Source organism: Schistocerca nitens, chromosome 7, assembly GCF_023898315.1.
Source record: "Schistocerca nitens isolate TAMUIC-IGC-003100 chromosome 7, iqSchNite1.1, whole genome shotgun sequence".
Taxonomy (NCBI): Eukaryota; Metazoa; Arthropoda; class Insecta; order Orthoptera; family Acrididae; genus Schistocerca; species Schistocerca nitens.
The window spans coordinates 365,454,334-365,481,099 of record NC_064620.1 but is presented as its reverse complement, the minus strand read 5'-3'; the positions used below and the strand labels follow the sequence as shown (position 1 = coordinate 365,481,099).

General features: G+C 42.4%; 1 protein-coding gene across 1 annotated transcript in view; it reads right to left on the bottom strand.

Annotated features, from left to right (window-relative positions):
* Positions 1-8,996, bottom strand: part of LOC126194746 (putative inorganic phosphate cotransporter) — a 194,315-nt gene extending 185,319 nt beyond the window's left edge. The window contains exon 1 of the mRNA XM_049933013.1: positions 8,896-8,996. Within this exon, the coding sequence (XP_049788970.1) occupies positions 8,896-8,983 (88 nt within the window). The 5' untranslated portion in view covers positions 8,984-8,996. The remainder of the gene's footprint in view (positions 1-8,895) is intronic.
* Between the last annotated feature and the right edge of the window lie 17,770 nt (positions 8,997-26,766).

Genomic DNA, 26,766 nt, shown 5'->3' with positions numbered 1-26,766 from the left:
ATCACTAATTCATGAAATTGTTACTCAAAAACTGAAATTTCGAAAACTTTGCTCACGTTGGGTACCCAAAATGCTTACTGAACGACACAAAAAACAACGGATGGGCAGTGCACTTCAGGTTTTGACACGCTACAATGAAGAAGGCGATGGCTTTCTTTCTCGGATAGTCACGGGGGATGAAACCTGGGTATCGTACGAAACCCCTGAAACAAAACGGCAATCAATGGAATGGAGGCACACTTCATCCTCAGCGAAGGTTGAGCCTAAGCAAATCTTGACACCGTGAAAAGTCATGTGCACCTTTTTTTGGGACAATAGGTATTTCTCTTACCATGAGGCCAAACAATCAATGCACATGGTTACTGCGAGACCATTAAGAAATTGCGCCGCGCAATACAGAACAAGCGCCGAGGATTACTGTCAAAAGGTGGTTGCTTTTTCCACGATAATGCCCAACCTCATGTGACCAAACAACTCTTACCGGAATTTCACTGGGACGTGTTTGATCATCCTCCGTACAGCCCGGACCTCGCTGCTAGCGACTTTCATCTCTTCTTACACCTAAAATCTGTCCTTGGTGGTCAACACTTCAACTATGACGACGAGCTGAAAAACGTGTTACCACATGGTTGAATACACAGGCGGCAACGTTCTATGAAGAATGCATACAAAAACTTGTGCCACGCTATGACAAGTGCCTACAAAATTTCGGAAGCTATGTAGAAATGTAGTTTAACAGTTGTAGATTTTTGTACAGTAAATCATAACTACGTTTTAACCAAGTAAGTGTAGGTTCAAGTTTTTTCCGTTTTCATGCATATAAATTGGCTAAACATTGACAAGATTCGTTCGTACGTCGTTCGGTGAGGGTTGACAAGCTCGTGGTATCATCCGAAATTGTGCTAAACGCATTCTCTGAAAATTATTTTGAGCAGTTAGTTCACGAACCTAAGCGAATAGTAAACGGTTGTGAAAACACACTTGACCTCTTAGCAACAAATAGTCCTGAGTTAATAATGAGCGTCAAAACCGATATAGGGATTAGTGAACACAGGTTTGTCGTAGCGATATTAAATACTGCAATCCCCAAATCCTCCAAAAATAAACGAAAAATGTACCTATTCAAAGAAGCAGATAAAAATGCACTTGACGCCTTCCTGCGAGACAATCTCCACTTATTCCAAATTAATATTATAAGTGTAGACCAGATGTGGCTTGAATTCAGGGAAATGGTATAGGCATCAATTGAGAGATTTATACCAAATAATTTAACAAACGATGGAGCTGATCCTCCTTGGTACACAAAACGGGTTAGAACACTGTTGCAGAAACAACGAAACAAACATGCCAAATTTAAAGAGACGCAAAATCCCCAAGATTGGGATCTTTTACAGAAGCTCGAAATTTAGCGCGGACTTCAATGCGAGATGCTTATAACAATTTCCACAACGAAACTTTGTCTCGAAACCTGGCAGAAAAACCAAAGAAATTCTGGTCGTATGTGAAGTATGTTAGTGGCAAGAAACAATCAATGCCTTCTCTGCGTGATAGCAATGGAGATACTATCGAAGACAGTGATGCCAAAGCAGAGTTACTAAACACAGCCTTTCGAAATGCCTTCACAAAAGAAGACGAAGTAAATATTCCAGAATTCGAATCGAGAACAGCTGGCAACATGAATAACGTAGAATTAAATATCCTCGGAGAAGTGAAGCAACTTAAATCACTTAATAAAAGTAAATCATCTGGTCCAGACTGTATACCAATTAGGTTCCTTTAGGAGTATGCTGATGCTTTAGCTCCATACTTAACAATCATATACAACCATTCGCTCGACGAAAGATCCGTACCCAAAGAATGGAAAGTTGCATAGGTCACACCAATATTCAAGAAAGGTAGTAGGAGTAGTCCACTTAATTACAGGCCCATATCGTTAACGTCGATATGCAGCAGTATTTTGGAACATATATTGTGTTCGCACATTATTATTATCTCCAATAAAACTGTCTAATGACACACAGTCAACATGGGCTTAGAAAACATCGTTCTTGTGAAGTACAACTAACTCTTTATTCACATGAAGTGTTGAATGATATTGATAAGGGATTTCAGATCGATGCTGTATTTCTGGGTTTCCGGAAGGCTTTTGACACTGTACCACACGAGCGGCTTGTAGTGAAATTGAGTTCAATTATGTGACTGGATTTGTGATTTCCTGTCAGAGAGGTCACAGTTCGTAGTAACTGACGGAAAATCATCGTGTAAAACAGAAGTTATTTCTGGCGTTCCCCAAGGTAGTGTTATACGCCACTTGCATCTCCTTATCTATAGCCGGCCGGAGTGGCCGTGCGGTTCTAGGCGCTACAGTCTGGAGCCAAGCGACCGCTACGGTCGCAGGTTCGAATCCTGCCTCGGGCATGGATGTGTGTGATGTCCTTAGGTTAGTTAGGTTTAATTAGTTCTAAGTTCTAGGCGACTGATGACCTCAGAAGTTAAGTCGCATAGTGCTCAGAGCCATTTGAACCTTATCTATATAAATATGATTTGAGGGAGAATCCGAACAGCCGTCTTAGGTTGTTTGCAGATGACGCTGTCGTTTATCGACTAATAAAGTCATCAGAAGATCAAGACAAATTGCAAAACGATTTAGAAAAGATGTCTGTATGGTGCGAAAATTGGCAGTTGACCCTAAATAAGGAAAAGTGTGAGGTCATACACATGAGTGCTAAAAGGAATTCGTTAAACTTCGGTTACACGATAAATCAGTCAAATCCGAAGGCGTAAATTCAACTGAACACCTAGGAATTACAATTACGAACGACTTAAATTGGAACACACAGAAAATGTTGTGGGAAAGGCTAACCAAAGACTGCGTTTTTTTGGCAGGATAGTTAGAAAATTTAATACATCTACTTAGGAGACTGCCTACACTATGCTTGTCCGTCCTCTTTTAGAATAGTGCTGCGCAGTGTGAGATCCTTACCAGATAGGATTGACAGAGTATATCGATAAAGTTCAAAGAAGGGCAGCACGGTTTGTATTATAGCGAAATAGGCGAGAGAGTGTCACTGGATACAGGATTCGGGGTGGACAACATTAAAACAAAGGCGTTTTTCGTTGCAGCGGAATCTTCTCACGAAATTCCAATCACCAATTGTCTCCTCCGAATTCGAAAATATTTTGTTGAAACCGACCTACATAGGGCGGAACGATCACCACTATAAAGTAAGGGAAATCAGAGCTCGTACGGAAAGATATAGATGTTCATTTTTTCCTCGCGCTATACGAGATTGGAATAATAGAGGATTGTGAACGTGGTTCGATGAACCCTCTGCCAGGCACTTAAATGTGATTTGCAGAGAATCCATGTAGATTTAGATGTTAGATGTAGATATGGTAGAGTCAGACTTTATTACATTTGCACCCGTCTTGCTATTGTGTTTTTCATAACAGCTGGCAACAATTTTTATCTCTTATTTACTATTTGTCCAGATGCGATATTCAAGGTGTACAGAGAGTGCATACCAATGATCTATCTATGTATGGTTTCAGAGACTTGTCGTATGTGACTCTCTGCCCTGGTCAGCGGTTGCACGTTTTCTTACTGTGACAGTAGCGTTCGACAGGAACAGGAAGTGTGGCTGAGACGAAGTGACACCGCACGTCACACACAACTGATGGGGGAAGTTGTATGACGATCGTATTTACGTGTATTTTAAAGAGATGGTCATTCTAATTCGTTTAGAGTTTCACAGTTACATGATATGTACACTCGGCTATCTGTGTACTGCAGAGGTAAGACACTTTCTTTCTACGAGGAGGTGACGCTCTATGCCGTGTTCAGGGTTATAATTACGTTTTGAATGTCCAGGGGGTTTCTATGTTTTCTAGATCTACGTCATTTATAGTCATCATAAGATTTTACACTTGACAGACACGTCGTTTGATGTAGACGTGTGCAGTATGTAAGTATTCTTACGTCCCTGCTTTCGCCTATAGGAAGTTTTCTTGTGTACTCGAATTAAATACGAATTCATTTATTTGTCTTATTTGCCTCTGCATCAGAAGCGACTAACGACTGGCTACATGCCCGAATACCCGTCTAGCAACTAAATAGTTTTGAAGTGCAGTTCACACTGTACAACATGATGGCCTTAACCAAATACAGTCAACTTACTAATTCGAACCTCTACAATTGGCGTCCTCGAAGAATGGAACTAATTGTCCTGTCTTTTGGAAGAAAAGGTATCTCGATAAATCGAAGAAACCCCGTATGTATTAGTGCTCTTGATAAATCGAAGCGATTGTGATGACTGAGCATCGACAAACAAAATATAATTCGAAGTCAGCCGATTTGATACTCGGTAGTTCAAATGTTTCGAGATTCAGCTCTTCTTTACATTCCTATGTTTAACCAAGAATGAATATCTCCCTGATTTAGGAGAAAATGTTGTATTTGATGATTTCGTAGATTTTAACAGTTATGTAGAAAGCAGAAGAAGGAAGGCCGGTTCTATCTGTATCTTCAGAAGAGGGGAAGTCATCGTAAGAGCACATTTACGCCACCCGTCCGAAAATTTCTGAGACTGATTTTATTCCTGGCGCACAAGCGTCAGCGCAGTAAGCTAATTGTGGTGGCAGCTTGAACTAAGATCTGTAAACAAGAGATGTGCATTCGACCAGTCTGTTTCACTTTGCAGAAGTTAAGTTGTTATTTCGCTTTGTAAATGAACAGTCAAGTGGAAATTAAGTAAAGTGGAAATTAAATATATGAAGATTGATACAAAACTGTTTTCTTGATGGTGTGACAATTAAGAAGAAGTATATGTGAATTTACAAGAAGTTTAATAAAAATGTTGATCGTGAACACCAAGTCAAAAATTATTTCTACCATACCATTGTTCTGATCTGGGATTGTTTGATCATTAAGAATTTCTTGAAAAACGCATTTGTTAGGTCTTCAAATATTGCTAAAATACAGATCTGGACTTCTAGCGGTCAAAGTAGAATCACCCTAGAATCAACAAGATGAGCCATAACAACTTCGACGAAATCTACGTGGGAATCCATTCAAGGTAAGTGTCAAAATTAATGACTTTTTTTACAGTGACTTCATTATTTCCATTCTCATGATACCATCCACAGTCAATAACTTTGTTGTCGCCCGATAAAGCGAACATATGCTGCGTGAGCAACATTATTAATCTGATTTCTAACCTACTTTCCAAGTGGTGGTATTGTTAGAGTGGGAGACCACAAGCACTAAAATCACCAGCTTAACTTTTCTCTATTTTTTTCTAGTCCAAATGGTTCAAATGGCTCTAAGCACTATGGGACTTAACATCTGTGGTCATCAGTCCCCTAGAACTTTCAACTACTTAAACCTAACTACCCTAAGGACAGCACACACATCCATGCTCGAGGCAGGATTCGAACCTGCGACCGTAGCACCAGCGCGGTTCCGGACTGAGCGCCTAGAACCGCTCGGCCACCGCGGCCGGCTTTCTAGTCCAGTCTTTAAACTTTTTGTACTAATGGATCCGTCTTAGAACGGTAGCAGACGACGGACTTCGGTCACGCTAAAATACGTAATTACTCAAGCACGCCGGGGGTCGCTGAAGCAGAAAAGATCATTGATTTTTAAGTGTTTTATATCAAAAATACTTATTTCGACTATTTCTTGAAACAACCTTGATCAGTCAGATTTTCCTTACTTCGAACTCATACTTCATCGAACTGTGTCTTATATACCTTAAATTTTTAATTATCAAGAGTCGAGTGTACATGCAACTTGCGGAGCAACCAACTTACAAGACTTCCTCAAGCTCGATTTTTTATTGGTATCGGAAATCCTTATTTCGACTATTTATTGATTTCTCCTTGAGCTACATCTGACTCCCAGTTAATCGAACTATTTTTGATGTCCCTTGAACTCTGAATTATCAAGAGTCGAGTGTACATACGAGATTTTCATGTTGTCTTGATCGCAGTAATCCTGGTGGCAGCTTGAACTAACAACTGTAAACCACAGATGTGCATTCGGCCTGTCAGTTGTGGGCAGGCAGTGTCGAGTAGAGGGTGTGCAGCCATAGTGAGTCAATGTTGCTGTCAAGCTGCGAAGCACTCAGGATACACAGATTCCCACATGCTCAATACTCTCTGAGGATTGGATGTGGGTGTAAGTCATTTATTTATTTTATTATTTATTTATTTATTTTATTATTTATTTATTTATTTATTTATTTTATTATTTATTTATTTATTTATTGTTCCGTGGGACCAAATTAAGGAGAAGTCTCCATGGTCATGGAACGAGTCAATACAAGAAATTATAACACGATAGTGGAAAGAGATAAAATGAAATACAAGAAACGTATTCAGGCGACAATTCGTAAGTTTAAATAAAGAAAATCAGCAATGTAACACTGAAATTTGCTTAATTTTTCAGCTCTTCCAGGAGCTCCTCGACAGAATAGAAGGAGTGAGCCACGAGGAAATTCTTCAGTTTAGACTTAAAAGCGTTTGGGCTACTGCTAAGATTTTTGAGTTCTTGTGGTAACTTATTGAAAATGGATGCAGCAGAATAGTGCACTCCTTTCTGCAAGAGTCAAGTAAGTGCATTCCTCATGCAGATTTGATTTCTGCCTAGTATTAACTGAGTGAAAGCTGCTAACTCTTGGGAATAAGCTAATATTGCTAACAACAAACGACATTAAAGAAAATATATACTGTGAGGGCAATGTCAGAATTCCCAGACTATTGAATAGGGGCCGACAAGAGGTTCTCGAACTTACACCACATATAGCTCGAACAGCCCGTTTTCGAGCCAAAAATACCCTTTTTGAATCAGAAGAATTACCCCAAAAAATAGTACCATATGACATACGCGTATTATTTCAGATACTGTTCTAATGGTAAATAAAGCAGCATTTAGTTTCTGAACAAGATCCTGAACATGGGCTTTCCGCAACAGCTTACTATCTATACGAACGCCTAGGAACTTGAACTGTTCCGTCTCGCTTATAATATGCCCATTCTGTCTGATCAAAATATCAGTTCTTGTTGAGTTGTGAGTTAGAGACTGTAAAAACTGAGTCTTAGTGTGATTTAGCATCAAATTATTTTCCACAAGCCACGAACTTATTTTATGAACTACATTATTTGGTAATGTTTCAGTATTACACACAAGATCCTTCACTACCAAGCTGGTGTCATCAGCAAACAGAAATATTTGTGAATCACCTGTAATACTAGAAGGTATATCATTTATATAAATAAGAAACAGCAGTGGCCCCAGCACCGACCCTTGGGGAACGCCCCACTTAACAGTGCCCCATTGGGACTGAACATCACTACCACTCTCAATATTGCGGAGAATTACCTTCTGCTTTCTGTTCTTAAAGTAAGAGGCGAACCAATTGTAAGCACCTCCCCTTACTCCATAATGGTCCAACTTCTGCAGTAATATTTTGTGGTCAACACAGTCAAAATCCTTCGTTAAATCAAAGAAAACACCTAGCGTTCGCTACCTTTTATTCAATCCGTCCAAAACCTCACAGAGAAAAGAGAATATAGCATTTTCAGTTGTTAAACCATTTCTAAAACCAAACTGTACATTTGACAGCAAATTATGTGAATTTAAATGCTCCAGTAACCTTGTATATACAACCTTCTCGATAACTTTAGCAAACACCGATGCCATAGAAATAGGTCTATAATTGTCAACATTATCCCTGTCTCCTTTTTATAAAGTGGCTTCACTACCGAGTACTTTAGTCGGTCAGGAAACCAACCACTCCTAAAGGAAAAGTTACAGATAGGCTAAGTACTGGGCTAACACACATAGAACAATACTTAAATATTCTGCTAGATACCCCGTCATATCCATGAGAGTTCTCGGTCTTTAGTGGTTTAATTATTAACTTGTCAGTATCATGGAGGAGCATTTCAGGTAACAGTCTCGGAACACTTTTTTCTACGAGCGCTATATGATTCCCTGTTGGGACTAGGTTTCTATTTAGTTCACCTGCTATATTCAGAAAGTGATTATTAAATACTGTACATATATGCCACTTATCAGTAACACGGACATTCCCACTACGCACTGATTCTGTATCCTCGACCTGTCTGCAGACCAGCCACTTCCTTTACGACTGACCATATGGTTTTAATTTTATCCTGAGACTTAGCTATTCTATCTGCATACCACATACTTTTTGCCTTCCTAATAACTTTTTTAAGCACCTTACAATACTGTTTGCAATGGGCTGCTGCATTCAGATTTTGACTATTTCTAACGTTTTGATATAACTGCCACTTTGTTCTGCAGGATATTCTTATCCCTCTAGTCAGCCACGCAGGCTGCCTGTTTGTGCTAGTACCCTGTTTTGAACGTTCTAACGGAAAGCAACTTTCAAAGAGCACGAGAAGAGTCTTGAGGAAAGCATTATATTTATCGTCTACTGTATCAGCACTGTAAACATCTTGCCACTCTTGTTCCTTGATAAGGTTTACAAAGGTCTCTACAGCAACTGGATCAGCTTTCCTAAAGAGTTGATAACTATATTTAACATGTGTTACAGCACAAATATCTTTTATAGTTAAAATTTGTGCATCACGATCTGAAAGGCCATTCACCTTTTTGCTAACAGAATGCCCTTCTAGTAATGAGGAATGAACAAAAATGTTGTCTGTGGTTGTTCTACTGTTCCCTTGCACTCTCGTTGGAAAGAATACGGTTTGCATAAGATTATATGAATTAAGGAGGTCTACCAGCATCCTTTTCCTTGCACAATCTTTGCGGATTGGATGTGGGTGTAAGTCACCCCGAGTTGACGGTGATGTTGTGCAGAACGCTTGATGCAGCCAGTGCGAGGGTTGCCGTAGGAGACCCACCTGCCAGTCTCGGTCTACGGCGGCGGTCGCTGGTGGCAGCGGCGGGCTGTGGTGCTGAGGCGGCGGCGGCGGCGGCGGAGGCGTCCATGTCAGCTTCCGGAGGCGCCACGGCGGTGTCTGGCCGGCAGCGGCGGGTGTCGGCAGGTGCCTCAGCTGTCGTGAAGCGCCGTGGTGGGGCGCTGGCAGGTCGCGGCGGGGAGGTGCTCACGCCGCCTGGTCACTTACCTCTGCCAGCAGCCGTCCCACGTCACTGTGGGCTCATCCAGGAGGACGCTCTCCCCTCTCCTCGTCATTTTAGGGATCCACGGAACCGGTGCTGGTTTAAGTACCGGGTGATCAAAAAGTCAGTATAAATTTGAAAACTTAATAAACCACGGAATAAAGTAGATACAGAGGTAAAAATTGACACACGCTTGGAATGACATGGGGTTTTATTAGAATCAAAAAACAACAAAGTTCACAAAATGTCCGACAGATGGCGCTGGACAGCAAAACGTCAGTGACTGCGCAAGACAGTCGTGTATAAGAGGAGCTGTAATGAGAGAGAGAATCAGATGCGCCAGCAGTCGCAGCATGTTGACGTTACCTGAAAAGGCGCTTTTATTGAAGCTGTATTATAAGAATGCGGAATGTGCCAGTTCAGCGTTACGATCCTATCGCCATAGGAAGGGGATTCGAACGGGTAAAGGTCCGTTGACAAATGCAGCTGTGGCGAGAATGATTTCGAAGTTCGAAGCCACGCGTTGTTTAGACGATAGACCCCGTAGTGGCCGACCGAGCACAAGGCGTAATGCTGCTGAGACAGTTCAGGAAGAAATGGAGACTGTAGCGGGTTCGTCTATGCACGGGGAAGTCAGCGCTCGTGCAGTCGCACGTCGCACCGGCATTCCATACACTACTGTTTGGTTGGCACTTAGGCGTAACCTCCGATGCTATTCGTACAAAATCCATCGGCATCATGAACTGTTACCTGGCGATTTAGTGAAGCGGAGGGCATTTGCGGTGTGGGCGTTTCAAAAGATGGCGGAAGATGACGATTGGTTGAGTAACGTGTTGTGGACCGACGAAGCTCATTTAACGCTCCGACGGTCTGTCAACGCCCACAACTGCAGAATTTGGGCTACCGAAAATCCTACAACTGTCGTGGAAACTCCATTGCACGACGAGAAAGTCACGGTATGGGTTGGATTTACCACATCTACCGTAATGGGGCTTTTTCTTCGAGGAAATGCCTGATTCTGGTTTTGTAACTGCTACCGTGACGGGTGAGAGGTACGCCGATATGTTACAGAATCGCATCATCCCCAGCCTGGCTGATAAACACCTGCTGGAACGTACGATGTTTATGCAGGATGGCGCTCCACCCCGTATTGCTAGACGCGTAAAGGATCTCTTGCGCGCGTCGTTTGGTGATGATCGTGTGCTCAGCCGCCACTTTCGTCATGCTTGGCCTCCCAGGTCCCAAGACCTCAGTCCGTGCGATTATTGGCTTTGGGGTTACCTGAAGTCGCAAGTGTATCGTGATCGACCGACATCTCTAGGTGCTGAAAGACAACATCCGACGCCAATGCCTCGCCATAACTCCGGACATGCTTTACAGTGCTGTTCACAACATTATTCCTCGACTACAGCTATTGTTGAGGAATCATGGTGGACATATTGAGCATTTACTGTAAACAACATCATCTTTGCTTTGTCTTATTTTGTTATGCTAATTATTGCTATTCTGATCAGATGAAGCGCCATCTGTCGGACATTTTTTGAAAGTTTGTATTTTTTGGTTCTAATAAAAACCCATGTTATTTTAAGCATGTGTGTCAATTTGTACCTCTCTATCTACATTATTCCGTGATTTATTCAGTTTTCAAATTTATATTGACTTTTTGATCACCCGGTACTAAGTGACACAAGAGGCCAGTTGGGGCGCGGTAATGACTGTGTTGACTGGAATACTCTCTTTCAAATTCTGAAGGTGGCAGGGGGTCGAATACAGAGAGTGAAAGGCTATTTACAATTTGTACATAAACCACCCTGGATTTCGAACAAACCGTTCCACAACCGATAATTTGCTAACTTACGACAGATCTTTCAGAAATACTGGGAATTTAGCACTGTCTCTTCATTGACATCCAGCGAGCCTACGACAGCATCCACAGAAGTAGCCTCTAGAACACATTACGAAAATTTAATATACCCAGTGAAATCATTAGGATGATACAACTGTGCATGAATGGCTCCCCAGCAGCAGTGAAGTTCAGAGGACCGTATCCCCCACCTTTCCAATTAAAACAGGCTTAAGACAGGGAGACGCTCTTTCATGTGTCCTCTTCAACCTTGCATGAGAGAAAGTGGTTCGGGAGAGTAATTTACATCTATACAATAGTCTCCGATTCGAACACAGTGAAGTAAAACTCCTGGCTTATGTAGATGATATAGTGTTGCTGAGTGAAACTGAAGAAGAACTAAAAGACATGTACAGATCTCTCAGGCACAGTGCCAGCAAAATGGGGCTTTTGATTAACCAAGAGAAAATCGAATACATGGAAATAGGTCGAGTCATAGAGCCCAGACGGCCGGTGTTTCTGGGTGCTTCAGTCTGGAACCGCGCGACCGCTACGCTGGCAGTTTCGAATCCTGCCTCGGGCATGGACGTGTGTGATGTCCTTAGGTTAGTTAGGTTTAAGTAGTTCTAAGTTCAAGGGGACTGATGACCTCAGATCTGAAGTTCCATAGTGCTCAGAGTCATTTGAACCATACACCCAAATCCTTACTTTGAAATTGACCAGCATTCTACATTCAGAAAAGTTCTCCAGTTTAAATACCTTGGATCACGTTTCAATAGTAAAAATATCATAACAATGGATATAAATGAAAGAACAGCCTCAGGGTCAAGATGTCTGTACTCACTAAGCAACCCACTCAAAAGTAAAGCTTTGTCAATCACCACAAAGATGCAGATATGCAACACTATCTTCTGCCCGATAGTACTGTACGGTTCAGAAAGCTGGACGCTTACAAAGAATGAAAGAGAAAAGCTGAATGTTTTCGAAAGAAAAGTAATGATAAACATCTGGGGACCTGTGTTGGAGAATGACTTACGGATAATTCGAAAGAACAACGAAATTTATCAGATAATGAAGCAACCCACTATCATCCAGAAATTAAAAAGTAGGAGACTGCAGTGGGCTGGACATGTGGCTAAAATGGAAAACAACAGAATCACCAAGAAAGCATTTGAAGGAACTCACTCTCCAGGCAACAAGACCATTGGGCCGACCCCGTACAAAGTGGAAAGATGACATAGAGAAGGACATCGCAGCATTAGGAATATCCGCAGGGTGGAGAGAGGCTGCGAGAGATGGAATTCGGTGGAAGCAGATCGCTGATGCAGCGCGTGGTCTACAGGGCCTGTGATCGCTGAGAAGAGAGAGAGAGAGAGAGAGAGAGAAACCAGATGGCAGTTTTAAGAGTCGAGGAGCATGAATGGGAAGCAGTGGTTGGGAAGCGAGTGAGACAGGGTTGTAGGCTATCCCCGATGTTATTCAGTCTACATACTGAACAAGCAGTGAAGGAAACGAAAGAAAAATTTGGAGTAGTAATTAAAATCTAGGGAGAAGAAATAAAAACTTGGACGTTTGCTGATGACATTGTAATTCTGTCAGAGACAGCAAAGGACCTGGAAGAGCAGTTGAACGGAATGGACAGTGTCTTCAAAGGAGGTTATAAGATGGACATCAACAAAAGCAAAACGAGGATAACGGAATGTAGTCGAATTAAATCAGATGATGCTGAGAGAGTTAGATTACGAAATGAGACACTTAAAGTAGTAGATGAGTTTTGCTATTTAGGGAGCAAAATATCTGATGATGGTCGAAGTAGAGAGGGTATAAAATGTAGACTGGCAATGGCAAGAAAAGCGTTTCTGAAGAGAAATTTGTTAACATCGAGTATAGATTTAAGTTTCAGAAACTCTTTTCTAATAGTATGAGTATGGAGTGTAGCAATGTATGGATGCGAAACATGGACGATAAATAGTTTAGACGAGAAGAGAACATAAGCTTTCGAAGCGTGGTGCTACAGAAGGACGCTGAACATTAGATGGGTATATCACGTAACTGACGAGGAAGTAGTGAACAGAACTGGGGGGAAGAGGGATTTGTGGCACAATATGACTAGAAGAAGGGATCGGTTGGTAGGACTTTTCTGAGGCAGCAAGGGATCACCAAGTTAGTTCAAATGGTTCAAATGGCTCTGAGCACTATGGGACTTAACATCTGAGGTCATCAGTCGCCTAGAACTTACAACTAATTAAACCTAACTAACCTAAGGACAGCACACACATCCATGACCGAGGCGGGATTCGAACTGCCCGGTTCCAGACTGCAGCGCCTAGAACCGCACGGCCACTTCGGCTGGTACCAAGTTAGTATTGGAGGGCAGCGTGGAGGGTAAAAATCGCAGAGGGAGACCAAGAAATGAATACACTTAGCAGATTCAGAAGGATGTATGGTGCAATAGGTATTTGGAGATGAAGCTTGCACAGGATAGAGTGGCATGGAGAGCTGCATCAAATCAGTCTCCGAACTGAAGACAACAACAACAACAACAACAACAATAAGCGGGGTGCGAGAGGAGTCTAAGTGAAAATTTCGTATATATAAAGGGTGTTTCACAATTCATGTAACATACTTTTAGAGATTGTAAGGCACCTTAGTAGTTCAAGTTTTACATAGCAACCCATGTCCGAAATCGTCATCCAACAACGCTACAGAGCGTCTAAGTTATATGTGCTGGTGCCTGTAAATGTATGTACACTGGTGTCCAAAATTAAAGCAATAAACAGTTACTTCCGCGTTCCGTGTCTTATTCCCAATAAAATCATACAGACTGTCAACAGATGTCCGTATGATCGTGTTCTGCATGGAAGATGGCATTCCGGTCAACGGACAACCATACGAAAGATGACGTCAGGGCATCTACGAAACGAGTTAGTGTTTTCCGGGTAGTTTCACATCCACAGTCACTGTGGACACAGTCACAGACGGTGCAGTATGGCACAGAGAAGATGCCTACCAGACTTTCTGCGGTGGAGGGACAGAGAAAGATAGGAAGCAGGACAGTCGCAAAATGATGTGGCCCGATGGCTCAGTGTGCATAGTTCTGTTGTTTCTCGGATGTGGAGACAGTGTATGAAGACCGAAACTGTATCCCGAGAAACAAGGGAGGGCCGACTACGTGTGACTTCAGAGGAAAGGCACGTTATTTGGCTCTAAGGGAACGACAATACTGCCTTAGTACTGCATGATTACTGGCATTTGAGTTCGCAGCATCTACTGGACGTACTGTATCGAGGCGAACGGTGTGCAGAAGGATTCGGCCGAGTGGCCTTTATTGTCGGAGATCTCTGACGTGTCTTCGCAGAAGGGAACGTCTAGAGTGAAGTCATTAACATGCCACCTGGCCGGTCGAACAGTAGGCCAATATTGTTTTCACAGATTAGCCCGGATTTAGTATGATTCTCGATGGATTCGCATCTGCATGGATCGTGGAACATGATTTCGGGACCCAAACATTGTGGAAAGACAACCTTGTAGGTGGGGCCACTGCAGCTATGAGCAAGTTACCTTGGGTTTTAATATCCGCTTCAGCTGTATGTAGTCCTTTATTATTGGATTACTACCGGTTTCGTGGCACTAAAAGCCATATCTTCAGCCAACTTCCTTCCCAATACGTGAATTGGAGCATGTATGATGTCGTTAATAACTCCATTTATTAATATGACTTCCTTTGACATACTTCCATAATTTTGTTCAAGCTTCTTACATAACAAAATACAGGAAAAGAAATACGACAGAATAACAGGTGAAAATCCCAAGGAGGCTTAACTTCATCTCGACGACGAATCCATTAGAATTAAAAGTATGAGATCAGATACAGAACTATAAAAAATATCGATAAATCAGAGTGGATCACATTCGTATTCCCATAAAAGATACACGCATATTAGGAAGCGAAAACCATTGGAAAAACAGGGAAGGAATGGAAAGACCAGCACTGTGAGTAAGAAGTAGAAATCATTAAAAAAAACAGGCTAGCAGTCTAATGCGTGGTGGCAGAAGGATGAGGATGGGGGGGGGGGGGAGGGAGGAAGGGAAGCTTGTCCATGCCGAACTTTCTCTAGGTCAGTGATGGCCACGCCTCGACGGTAGATGACCGTTTGGTCAATGGTTTCTGGTCACATTGCCTCTATTTTCTGCGTTACTGTTTTTTATATCGCCTTTTCTCGTGGAGTTGAGGCTCTGCTTTCAGTAAGTTACAGATTAAATATCAATATATTGTTTTGGAAATTGATTTTACGCTGAAATATATTACAATGTAATGGTAAAATCTAGGTTATTTCTTGATTTTCAGCTTCTGAGACTAATAATTGTGTGTCACACGTCAGAAGTGTCTCTTCATTCCCACATCAACACAAAAGCTTGGGAGCAGTTTTTAGGACAGTATCCGAAGGTAACCTACACTCCTGGAAATTGAAATAAGAACACCGTGAATTCATTGTCCCAGGAAGGGGAAACTTTATTGACACATTCCTGGGGTCAGATACATCACATGATCACACTGACAGAACCACAGGCACATAGACACAGGCAACAGAGCATGCACAATGTCGGCACTAGTACAGTGTATATCCACCTTTCGCAGCAATGCAGGCTGCTATTCTCCCATGGAGACGATCGTAGAGATGCTGGATGTAGTCCTGTGGAACGGCTTGCCATGCCATTTCCACCTGGCGCCTCAGTTGGACCAGCGTTCGTGCTGGACGTGCAGACCGCGTGAGACGACGCTTCATCCAGTCCCAAACATGCTCAATGGGGGACAGATCCGGAGATCTTGCTGGCCAGGGTAGTTGACTTACACCTTCTAGAGCACGTTGGGTGGCACGGGATACATGCGGACGTGCATTGTCCTGTTGGAACAGCAAGTCCCCTTGCCGGTCTAGGAATGGTAGAACGATGGGTTCGATGACGGTTTGGATGTACCGTGCACTATTCAGTGTCCCCTCGACGATCACCATTGGTGTACGGCCAGTGTAGGAGATCGCTCCCCACACCATGATGCCGTGTGTTGGCCCTGTGTGCCTCGGTCGTATGCAGTCCTGATTGTGGCGCTCACCTGCACGGCGCCAAACACGCATACGAGCATCATTGGCACCAAGGCAGAAGCGACTCTCATCGCTGAAGACGACACGTCTCCATTCGTCCCTCCATTCACGCCTGTCGCGACACCACTGGAGGCGGGCTGCACGATGTTGGGGCGTGAGCGGAAGACGGCCTAACGGTGTGCGGGACCGTAGCCCAGCTTCATGGAAACGGTTGCGAATGGTCCTCGCCGATACCCCAGGAGCAACAGTGTCCCTAATTTGCTGGGAAGTGGCGGTGCGGTCCCCTACGGCACTGCGTAGGATCCTACGGTCTTGACGTGCATCCGTGCGTCGCTGCTGTCCGGTCCCAGGTCGACGGGCACGTGCACCTTCCGCCGACCACTGGCGACAACATCGATGTACTGTGGAGACCTCACGCCCCACGTGTTGAGCAATTCGGCGGTACGTCCACCCGGCCTCCCACATGCCCACTATACGCCCTCGCTCAAAGTCCGTCAACTGCACATACGGTTCACGTCCACGCTGTCGCGGCATGCTACCAGTGTTAAAGACTGCGATGGCGCTCCGTATGCCACGGCAAACTGGCTGACACTGACGGCGGCGGTGCACAAATGCTGCGCAGCTAGCGCCATTCGACGGCCAACACCGCGGTTCCTGGTGTGTCCGCTGTGCCGTGCGTGTGATCATTGCTTGTACAGCCCTCTCGCAGTGTCCGGAGCAAGTATGGTGGGTCTGACACACCGGTGTCAATGTGTTCTTTTTTCCATTTCCAGGAGTGTATATCTGTACTGACGGCACCAAAACAATTGACTGTCAGGAGTGAGCACTATATACCATGTTTGCAGAAGTCTGCGCTATTGAAATGATCAACAGAAACAAGTATCGTGACTGCGAAATTTGCTACTATACCAGCTGCACTACCTTTCTGCTCGCAGAGCATATCTATGAGGACTGTTTTTCTTTTTCACGTCCGATCTGTCGCTAAACTAAAACTGCAGCGAAAATTACGTGAAGCTTTGCACAGATGTATTGCGCAGTGTCTCTAGTCTGCTGGTCGATCACGCCACGTCGCACTTTCCAGTTCTGAGCACATAAAGACACCTAGAACGTTAGAGTTTCCCGCCAAGTGTGTGTCGTCATTAGATTTCTTCAGGTCGAATGGTTCTGCATGATTTCACGCAAACCACATAACGTCATAGCCGTACGTGCGAAGTCCGACAATGGTGTAGGGACTTTGACGCACGACGTATAGAAGTCCATGATGCAAACGGTCAAGGAAGGAAGCGAGAGCCAACCGATAATCTCGTTCTGCGTGTGGCTCAGGCGATTCGAGAAAGTCGTCTATGAAGCGAAGAGGAATATTGCAATCAGGCATTGTCCTTCTTCATGACAACGCTCGGTCGTAAACTGCAGCTGCAACAAAGACGCTCCTCCAGCATTTTCGACGGCAATGGTTTATCACCCATCATACGGCCCGAACTTGGCTCCCACTGATTTTCATCTCTCTGTTCATATGGCCCGTTGGCTAAGAGGACATCATTCTGTCAAAGACAACTAACTGCATACCAGCTTAGCGAAATGGCAGAAAGTACTTGTGGCTGCCTTACATGGCGAGGGTATTGGAAAATTGGTTCAAGGCTAGGACAAATTTCTATGTCGAAGCGGCGATTGTGTAGAGAAGTAGCTGGAAGATGTAGTTAACTGTTGCAAATAAAACATTTTTGATTTTCAATGTTTCTCGGCTGAGTCGCTTCATTGTTGTCAGTAAACGTCCATTCAGGAGCTCAGCGATAGGAACAGAATGAAACAAAGACAGGAAATGTCCGTGGTTATCCATGGTCCTTGCTACATTCTGTCTGCAGCCTACGTCTCTGTTCAAGAAAATAGCTCCAGGATAATTTAACGTAGAATACAAGTAAATCACGCCAGCCCAATCCGCCGATGGACAGTGGGGTTTTAAGTATGAGACACGCACTGACACTGTGTTCATTTCCTGGTTAGTAGTTCAAATAATGTAGCCGCCTCTAATGCAGCCACCCTTGATGTTCTTGACGGTAACTTCCGTGAACGATACCGACGTGAGGTCTCAATACGGCTTACCATTTCCATCCCCTACCAAACGGGTGATGGGTCAAATAAGTAACTGCGTCATGCGGAGGACTTGAATGTTCCTTTACACAGCGTATTGTTGTTTGCGTTGTGACACAGGCATTGCTGAAATACCGTGTCAGCTCATAGCACACTGCTGTCAGTCTATACCACGGGCACTGCCTAAATTAACGTCTCTATTCCACGGAATAATTACCGTCACCAGTATCATGTGTAATTTCTCTACGAGATTTTGCGGATAGGGTTTTGCAGAGAGGATTTTACCCAAGATTTTGGGGCACAGTTTATCTGTCACAAACTGTACAAAACACTTCTCACCTGCCCTCAGCTTTCTGCTTGAATGCTTCTCGAGGAAACAATATTAGCGTGCCAATGGTCACAAGGCCATTGCGATATAAGCGCAGTCGGTTTCCTGAGAAAGATTACACAAACAGCGAATGTCGCAGCTGTGATCAATGTTATTAAATTTGAGGGTGCAGCTAAAATGAAGGCTGATTAGGTTTTCTCCGCCGATTTCCTCTCTCACTGTGCTTATGGAGAAGTGCACTGAAGTTCGGGAAAAGTTCTACAGGGAGTAAAAGCAAAGCAAGCATTTAGAACGTGACACCTTCTAGAGTTGCGGTATCTCCTGTTTGTTTTATGAATCTGTCCTTTTTTTGTGCTGAATTTCCCATATGTGGGCATGTTGTTCCGAAATTACCCGAGTGAATACTGAAGAGTGTTACCCTTGAAGGGAAGGATGAATTTAAAAACAAACGACATATGTTTGGAACAATTACGTGAACTCCAAATTGTCTACTAGGTAAAAATGTCTAACAGGCATCACGAGCGATCTAGAATAACGTCATCTAAAGCGTCAAAATACGTCGTAGTGAACTCCTTCGGAAGTCAGTCGTTTTCTTTTTTACCCGACATTCTGTTCCTCAGCTTCATTAAAAGGCGCAAACCGGAAAAACTAGAGCGCTAACCCAGAATGAGATTTTCACTCTGCAGCGGAGTGTGCGCTGACATGAAACTTCCTGGCAGATTAAAACTGTGTGCCGGACCGATACTCGAACTCGGGACCTTCGCCTTTCGCGGGCAAGTGCTCTGTCACAGCGCTAATCCTTTGCGGGGTTCATGTCTAGTTACGAGCACAAATGCATCGAAAGAGATTCAACTGCGAAACAAGAAAAAAAATTACGGGAATAATACGCAAAAGAAGGGCGCAGCCAATGAAATCCCGAGGGAAACCTAAATGTGATTTGAAGCTCGTTCCTCCGCAATCCGATCCAGTGAATTTACAACTGCGTTTCCGTGCTCGGAGATTAAAATCAAAATATGAGTTAAAAATAAGTCAGACAAAAAGGGAATAGTGTCACATCATATTTTAGAAGAATGTAGAAAGGCAAACCTACGTTTATGGCATTTGGAGATGTAGGGAAAGCTGTTGCCAATGTTGACTGGAAAGCAGTCTGTGAAATTTTGAAGGTAGCAGGGATAAACAATGGGAAGCGAAATATTACATACAGCTTGTATAGAAAGCAGTCTGCAGTTGAGCCACAGGACATGAAAGGAAAGCAGTGTACAATGGGCAGGTAGTAAAGGAGCAAGAAAAATTTGGAAAATGAATTAAAATTTACGGAGAAGAAATGAAAACTTTAAAGACTGTCCATGACATTGTAACTTTGTCAGAGAAAGTAAAAGATTTAGACGATAAACAAATTAACAAATTGAATAGTGCCTCGAAAAGAGGTGTAAGATGAATATCCACAAAAGCAAAACAAAGGTAACGGAAAGTAGTCGACTTAAATTAAGTGATTCAGTGGGGGTTAAATTACGAAATGAGACACTTAAAGTTTGGGCAGCAAAATAAATGACGATGGCAGAAGTAGAGAGGATATAAAATGCTAACTCATAATACCGAGGAAAACGTATCTCAGAAAGAGAAATTTGTTAACCTGAGATTTATATTTAAGTGTTAAGAGTATTTTCTGTATGTGTTTGTCTGGAGTGTAACTGTGAACGAAAGTGTAACCTGAAAGACTGAATAGTTCGGACGAGAAGAGAATTGGGCTACAGGAGAACGCTGGAGATTATATGCCTAACTTGGTTAATTAATAAAGAGTTACTGAATAGAATTTGGAAGAAAAAATATATGGCTGAACAAAAAGAAGCAAGAATCGGTTGATATGACGTATCGTAAGTCGCCAAGCCTCATAAACTTTGTAATGGAGGGAAGTGATGAGAGGGAAGGAGGAAGAAAACTTTCAGAGCGAGACGAAGCCGGGTCAAGAGGATGTAACGTTTAGTAGTTACACAGAGATCAGTTTTGCACAGGATAAATTAGCGTGGAAAGCCTGCAGCGATCCGTTCTTCAGAATACCACACCAAGAACATGCAACATTTTTAGGTCGATAGCTAAGGTAGGAGACCGTTTTTATGTATGTCATTATTCACAAACGAAGAAGGTCGATAGCTAAGGTAGGAGACCGTTTTTATGTATGTCATTATTCACAAACGAAGAAGTACTATGTTTTTATTTACTCGTTGCTTATATAAACAGCCGAAAAGTTACTTCACTGAGGTCGGCGATATAGCAGGAATCTGCCATCGCATGTTAAACTGCAGCTGAATATGTTGAAGGTAAAGTCTTCTGGCTTATTAGACCGTGTCATGTTCCTTTTCAATCTCCTTATGGATTCGATGTTGGGGCCGCCCTTCTGTGATCTTCTTCTGGAGTCATCAAGTGTCACGGGTTGGGGGTTGTTAAGATACGCCAAAATCTGCTTGAAATCTCGGTCCTATCTGAGAAATCTCAGGGAGTGATGCCACACGGCGCCGGTGACGATCATTTTTCCTTCGAATAATAGTACTAATTTTGGCCGCTCCCTTTGTGGAGACTGATAGGAGTATTTAAGGAAATATGAAATTCATCCAAATTATGAAGTTGCTCATCCTACCCACCACTCATTGGTCGGGGAAAGGCAATGGAAAACCAAATCGACCAGTTCTTTGTCACGGAATCTTCAGGTGAACAAAGTTTCAGCCAACAAGGGTTATAACCTTCAACAAATTCAGTTGCATTTTGATATACTATTATTACGCATTTAAAACATACATTCAAGGGAAACGGAATGTCTCTTATAATTATCTCCTGTAATAACGCGATAGTGGTCATTTTAGAATTATGTAATAAGCATTCTACTCAGTGTACTTCACCCTGATTTTGAATTCTCCTTTCATCACGTACTATACAGCTTCATTTTTGCTCACTATATTCAAAACATACATTTGCGTTGAGGTAAACAAAACGAAAGTATGGAAATGTTGGGGGACTTAAAGACGGAGCATCTGACGTTGGTTTCGTATCGGCCACTAATTCCTTTCGTCCTAATTACAAGATCAAACTAATCTCCACCGGTGAATTTCAGATGTTGTTCAATGATTGTGATGAGTATTCTTGTGTAAGGCCACCATGGTCTTCTGTGGCTCGTTACACAATAAGAACGCAATTACGATTTATTGGGTTTGTTACCCCACATACCTTTCTTCCAGTGAAAATGCCTCCATAACACTGTAAAATCATGTGGTAAGCAATCATTAGAATGCACAACACAAAACGCAAGGCAACGGCTCAGCATGGCGTCGTTGCGGCGCTATTCCACTGGATTTGACGAACTCATACGCGAACTGCATATCGGCCAACTTTTCATCAGAAAACCTATTCATACTGCTGTGTATCCCTGACACCTAACACGGTCGCAACAACCAACTCCAGCAGTACTGCATTCTGTGTGATATGTGCATCTCCCCTCTCAACGACAGTGGTCTTTCCGCTGAGTATCGAATAGGATGCAAAATAACACATGACGGACAAAACAAGGAGGATATGAAAAACAAATTAGCACAGGCAAAGAGGACATTTCTGACCAAGGAAAGTTTGGTAGTATCAAAAACAGTTTTACCTGGGGAAGAAATTTCTGAGAATGTACGTTGGGAGCATAGGACTACATGGTGGTTATTCATGGAATGTGGGGAAACCAGAAAAGGAGAGAATCGAAGCGTTTAAGATGTAGTGCTACGGAAAGATGTTGAAAATTAGATAGAAATTTCTATTTCTAGTGATCCGACGATCTAGCAGCCTAACCTTTCAGTGACTTAGTTGGTTAGGTACATGTTCCTTAGATAGTTTGAACTATTCTTTTATCGAAATCATGTGGAACAAGCCAGCGTGCACGATATGTATACGTTGTTGGTGTTAACATTTTTTTGTCCTACTCATGGAGCTAGACTGAAAAAACAAGTTTTTTGTTACTTGGAAAATAGTTTTTGTTGCATATTGAACTCGTTTCTGAACATATTGTGAATAACAATAACACTCGATTACACTCAAATTATTATAAAAATTAAAACAGTTAAAAAGTTAAGAATGGTGAGATGTTTCCATAAGCCGCATAACTGTATGAAGATAAATACACAGCAACATCATTGAATAGAATTACACACATAGAAAGAACAAGAAAAAAAAGAGTACAGGTCAGAAACAAGCTAGTGGCAACGTTATGTTGGCAACACTACAAAACACAAATAACAATACATACTTAGAAGTATAAAAACAAACAGAAGACAGTGGTGAGCGAAAAAGTATGCTGTAAAAAACAAACAAAAGTATAGTCCTGCAGAGCAACAAAATGGTTTAAATGGCTCTGAGCACTATGGGACTTAACATCTGAGGTCATCAGTCCCCTAGAACTTAAAACTTCTTAAACCTAACTAACCTAAGGACATCATCACACACATCCATGCCCGAGGCGGTCGCGCGGTTCCAGACTGAAGCGCCTAGAACCGCTCGGCAGAGCAACAAAAGTTAGAATACTATCAGCGTCTAAAGAATGAAAACATCAACAATGTGCTATCAGACGACATTTCCAGATATAGGTGAGAAACCAAGTGGAAAATCACCGTAAGTAAAAACGAACATATTGTTAACGAACTGTTTTCTTGTTTTAAAGCAAATTAAAATGTAAATAACTTAATTACAGACCACTGATGGTGCTTTACCTCAATTAAGCGATTCTATCAAGTGAAACAAACTCATTTTTTTGTAGTTGCAACGACAGGAGGAGAATACCCACAAGAACTGTTTGAAGGTGCTTTATTCGCAACTACCGGTTTCACATCAGTAGAGACGCATCTTTTATTTGTTATAATTTTTATAATAATTTGAGTTATTAGTGAGTGTTGTTATTGTTTCTGAACCACTGACAGATTTAAAAACGGTGATGAAGGTCATTTTTCCCTGTATGGTCATCACTGTTCTTTTCAAATTGTGATGGATTATTTATGACGAATTTCATTAGCAAATGCATGTAATGTGACGACGAAGTTAAAATGTCTAGATCCTTGAAGCTGTAGCTACGTGACATTCACAGGTGAACACCCCATATTGTTCTTACAGCTGGCTTTCGTGCAGTCAGTGCTTTCTTTCTAAGCGGTTGGGTTCCATTGAAAATTATTACATAGGACACTTGAGTGGAAATAGGCAAAATATGACAAGAGGTTGACTCGTTTGTCTCCAAGATTAGCAATTATACGAAGAGCAAAAGTAGCTGAACTTAATTGTTTGAAAAGCTCAGTAATTACGTAATATTCTTTTTGCAGTTCAAGTTCGCATCAATACGTACACCCAAATTTTGGGAAATTCTGTCCTACTCACCTGCTCATATGGTACATCAATTTTTAGTATGACTTTTTGTACAAAAAGATTTTATTTCAAAATTTAGGGAAAGTCCATTTTCTCAGAACCACTTTATAATATTTTCAAAAATATCATTTATCATGTCACATGTCGCTTTCTCTCTAATGGAATTTATGGTAACAGTAGTACCGTCTGCAACAAGTGCCAATTCTGCGTACCTTATTGACAACAGCTGGTCGGTTTTAACTGCTAAGGAATCTGTTTCACTTGGATTTTTGATTGTCAATAATACTATGCTCAAGAAAGAGATTTTGCAGTAATGGAGGTCATGAATTTTGCACTCTTTAAAGCGACATAATCTTGCTAAACACGACAGGAGACGTGCATTTCTAATCACATCTAATCTCAACACCGATCCAATACATCGAAATATCGTCACGCGCTGTAATGTGTACATATTATCCAACCTACAATACATTGGCCGCAGCGGTAGACATGAACGCGTAATATCGGCACTTCGTATTTTATAATCACCTTTTGCTAAAACAGATAGTTGGTCACTAGCCAGTTGCTGAGGGTCAAGCCACGGCTATGGGGACAGATATACCCGGTACGATATTTGAGTACACTTCCTGTCGCCACACCATTACAACGACTCTACTGCTCAACTGCCAACAATATCACTCGCTCAGCGAACTCGGCGGTTGAGAATCGATTCCTCGCTATGCGAGCAAAATATATTTCTCTCGGTGTACGAGATAATGGATCCCTTGCAGGATGTCCTCCACAGAATAGATGAAGAAAGGAATATATAAAAACACTGAAATGAAGAAGGGACTGGATAATAGGATATGTGTCAAGACATGGGGGAAGAATCTCCATGGTTCTAGAGGGGGTGTAGAGGATAAAAACTGTAGAGGTTCTAGAGGGGTGTGTAGAGGATAAAAACTGTAGAGGAAAAAAGAGATCCAATAAATAATTGAGGATGTAGGTTGCAAGGGCTATTCTTAGATGAAAAGGTTGGCACATGAATTCGTGGCGGTCCGCATTGAACAGTCAGAAGACAGATGATTGAAAGGTAACAATATTCTGAACTGTAACCTCAACTCTGAAAGACAGATGAGGGCTTAACATAAATCCCATCATCCATATTCTTTATTTGTATTAATCAAAAACCGTACATTGTTACTGTTGTAGAAAAAAAATCCACAGACAAATTTGAATTTACTTGACGACGTTGCCATTTTCCTGGAGCGAAGCAAACATAATATGGTGATGTAGTTTCAAAATAAAAAATATTACAATCTGAAAGATATGGAAGCATAGAGAAAGTCAGAAAAATATAGTATAGCAAGCTTGAGGGTGAAGAGCAAAGTTGGAATTGCTGTTGTCAGCAGCAAGCACCATGAGTGAATGGAACGAGTTTGTTTCCAAACACAGCGACTGTTTTCTACCACTGTTGTCCAATACAGATAAAAAGGTAATTTAGGGAGAGACCTCAAAAGAAAAGCCATTACTCTGTACCGCGCCACTGGAGGCAACTGGTCCCTTATACCAAAATACTCAGAAGATGTCCCTTTAACAGTCTCCGTAATTTTTTGGTGGGTTTCAGGTTAGTCTTTCATAATGTAGTAACTCTACCTTTTTACTTCACACATGCTAAGCGACCTAAGTCAGACGTAATATCACTTTCTCGCTGCTTTCTTCAATGTTAATAACGTTTTATAACTACAGTTAACGACTCGCACAATGCACTGGAGCAGGAAGACAGATGAAATTTTTATAGCATCTAAAACTTGTATTATCAAGAGGAAAACGATTTTCTGCCTAAAAAGACTGAAAATGGCACACTCTTTTGAGGATAAATAGTAACTTGCGGAACCATTGATCAGTTCCGCGCTCTTCCTTTAAACTGCTTTGAGGAAAACGTGAAGAGGACGCGGCTCACTGAGTATGATGCAGTAACGCAGGAATCCATTGCAATGTTGTGCATCTCTTCATCTCTGTGGAAACTCCAGCGATACCGCACGCAGGTTTCCGTAATGGTGAAAGTCTAGCAGCATAGCCGGGCACACTGCGTAGCGCTGGTGATGTTGGGGAACTTTCAGGAAACGTGTTGCCCGTACCAACGCTATAGTGCAGACTCACCGCGAACACCGGCAGCGCTTGACGTTTTTGCAACCGGTTTCCGAGGGATAAATTATGCCTGTGTTAAATTTACTGGGTCCCGCCGCTACGGTAACTAGATCTTGTGAACGAAACCGACTGATAAACTGATGTGTGTGCCTTTGTTGTTAAGATGCTCAAAGTTTGTGTGTGTGTGTGTGTGTGTGTGTGTGTGTGTGTGCGCGCGCGCGCGTGCGCGCGTGATCAGTATTCTGACTAGTTTGATGCGCCCCTCCACAAATTCCTCTTCTGTGCCAACGTCTTCACCTTAGAATAGCGCTTGCAACCTACGTCCTCTATTTTCTGGATGTATCCCAATATCTGCCCTCCTCAACAGTTTTTACTTTCTACAGCTCCCTTTTGTACCATGGAAGTTACTCTCTGATGTCTTCACAGATGTCCTATCATCCTGTCCCTTCTTGTCAGTGTTTTGCACATATTCCTTTCTTCGCCAATACTGCGGAGAACCACCTTATTCCTTACTTTCAGTCCACCTAATCTTCAACATTCTTCTGTATCGCCCCATCCCAAACGCTTCGACTCTCTTCTTTTCCCACTGTTCATGTCTCACTGCCATGCAATGCCGTGCTCCAAACGTACATTATTACAATTTTTTTCCTCAAATTAAAACCTACGTTTCTTACTAGTACACTTCTCTCTGCCAGGAAGCCCTTTTTGCCAGTGCTAGCCTGCTTTTTATATTGTCCTTGCTCCGTCCGTCTTGGTTTATTTTGCTGCCTAGGTAGTAGAATTC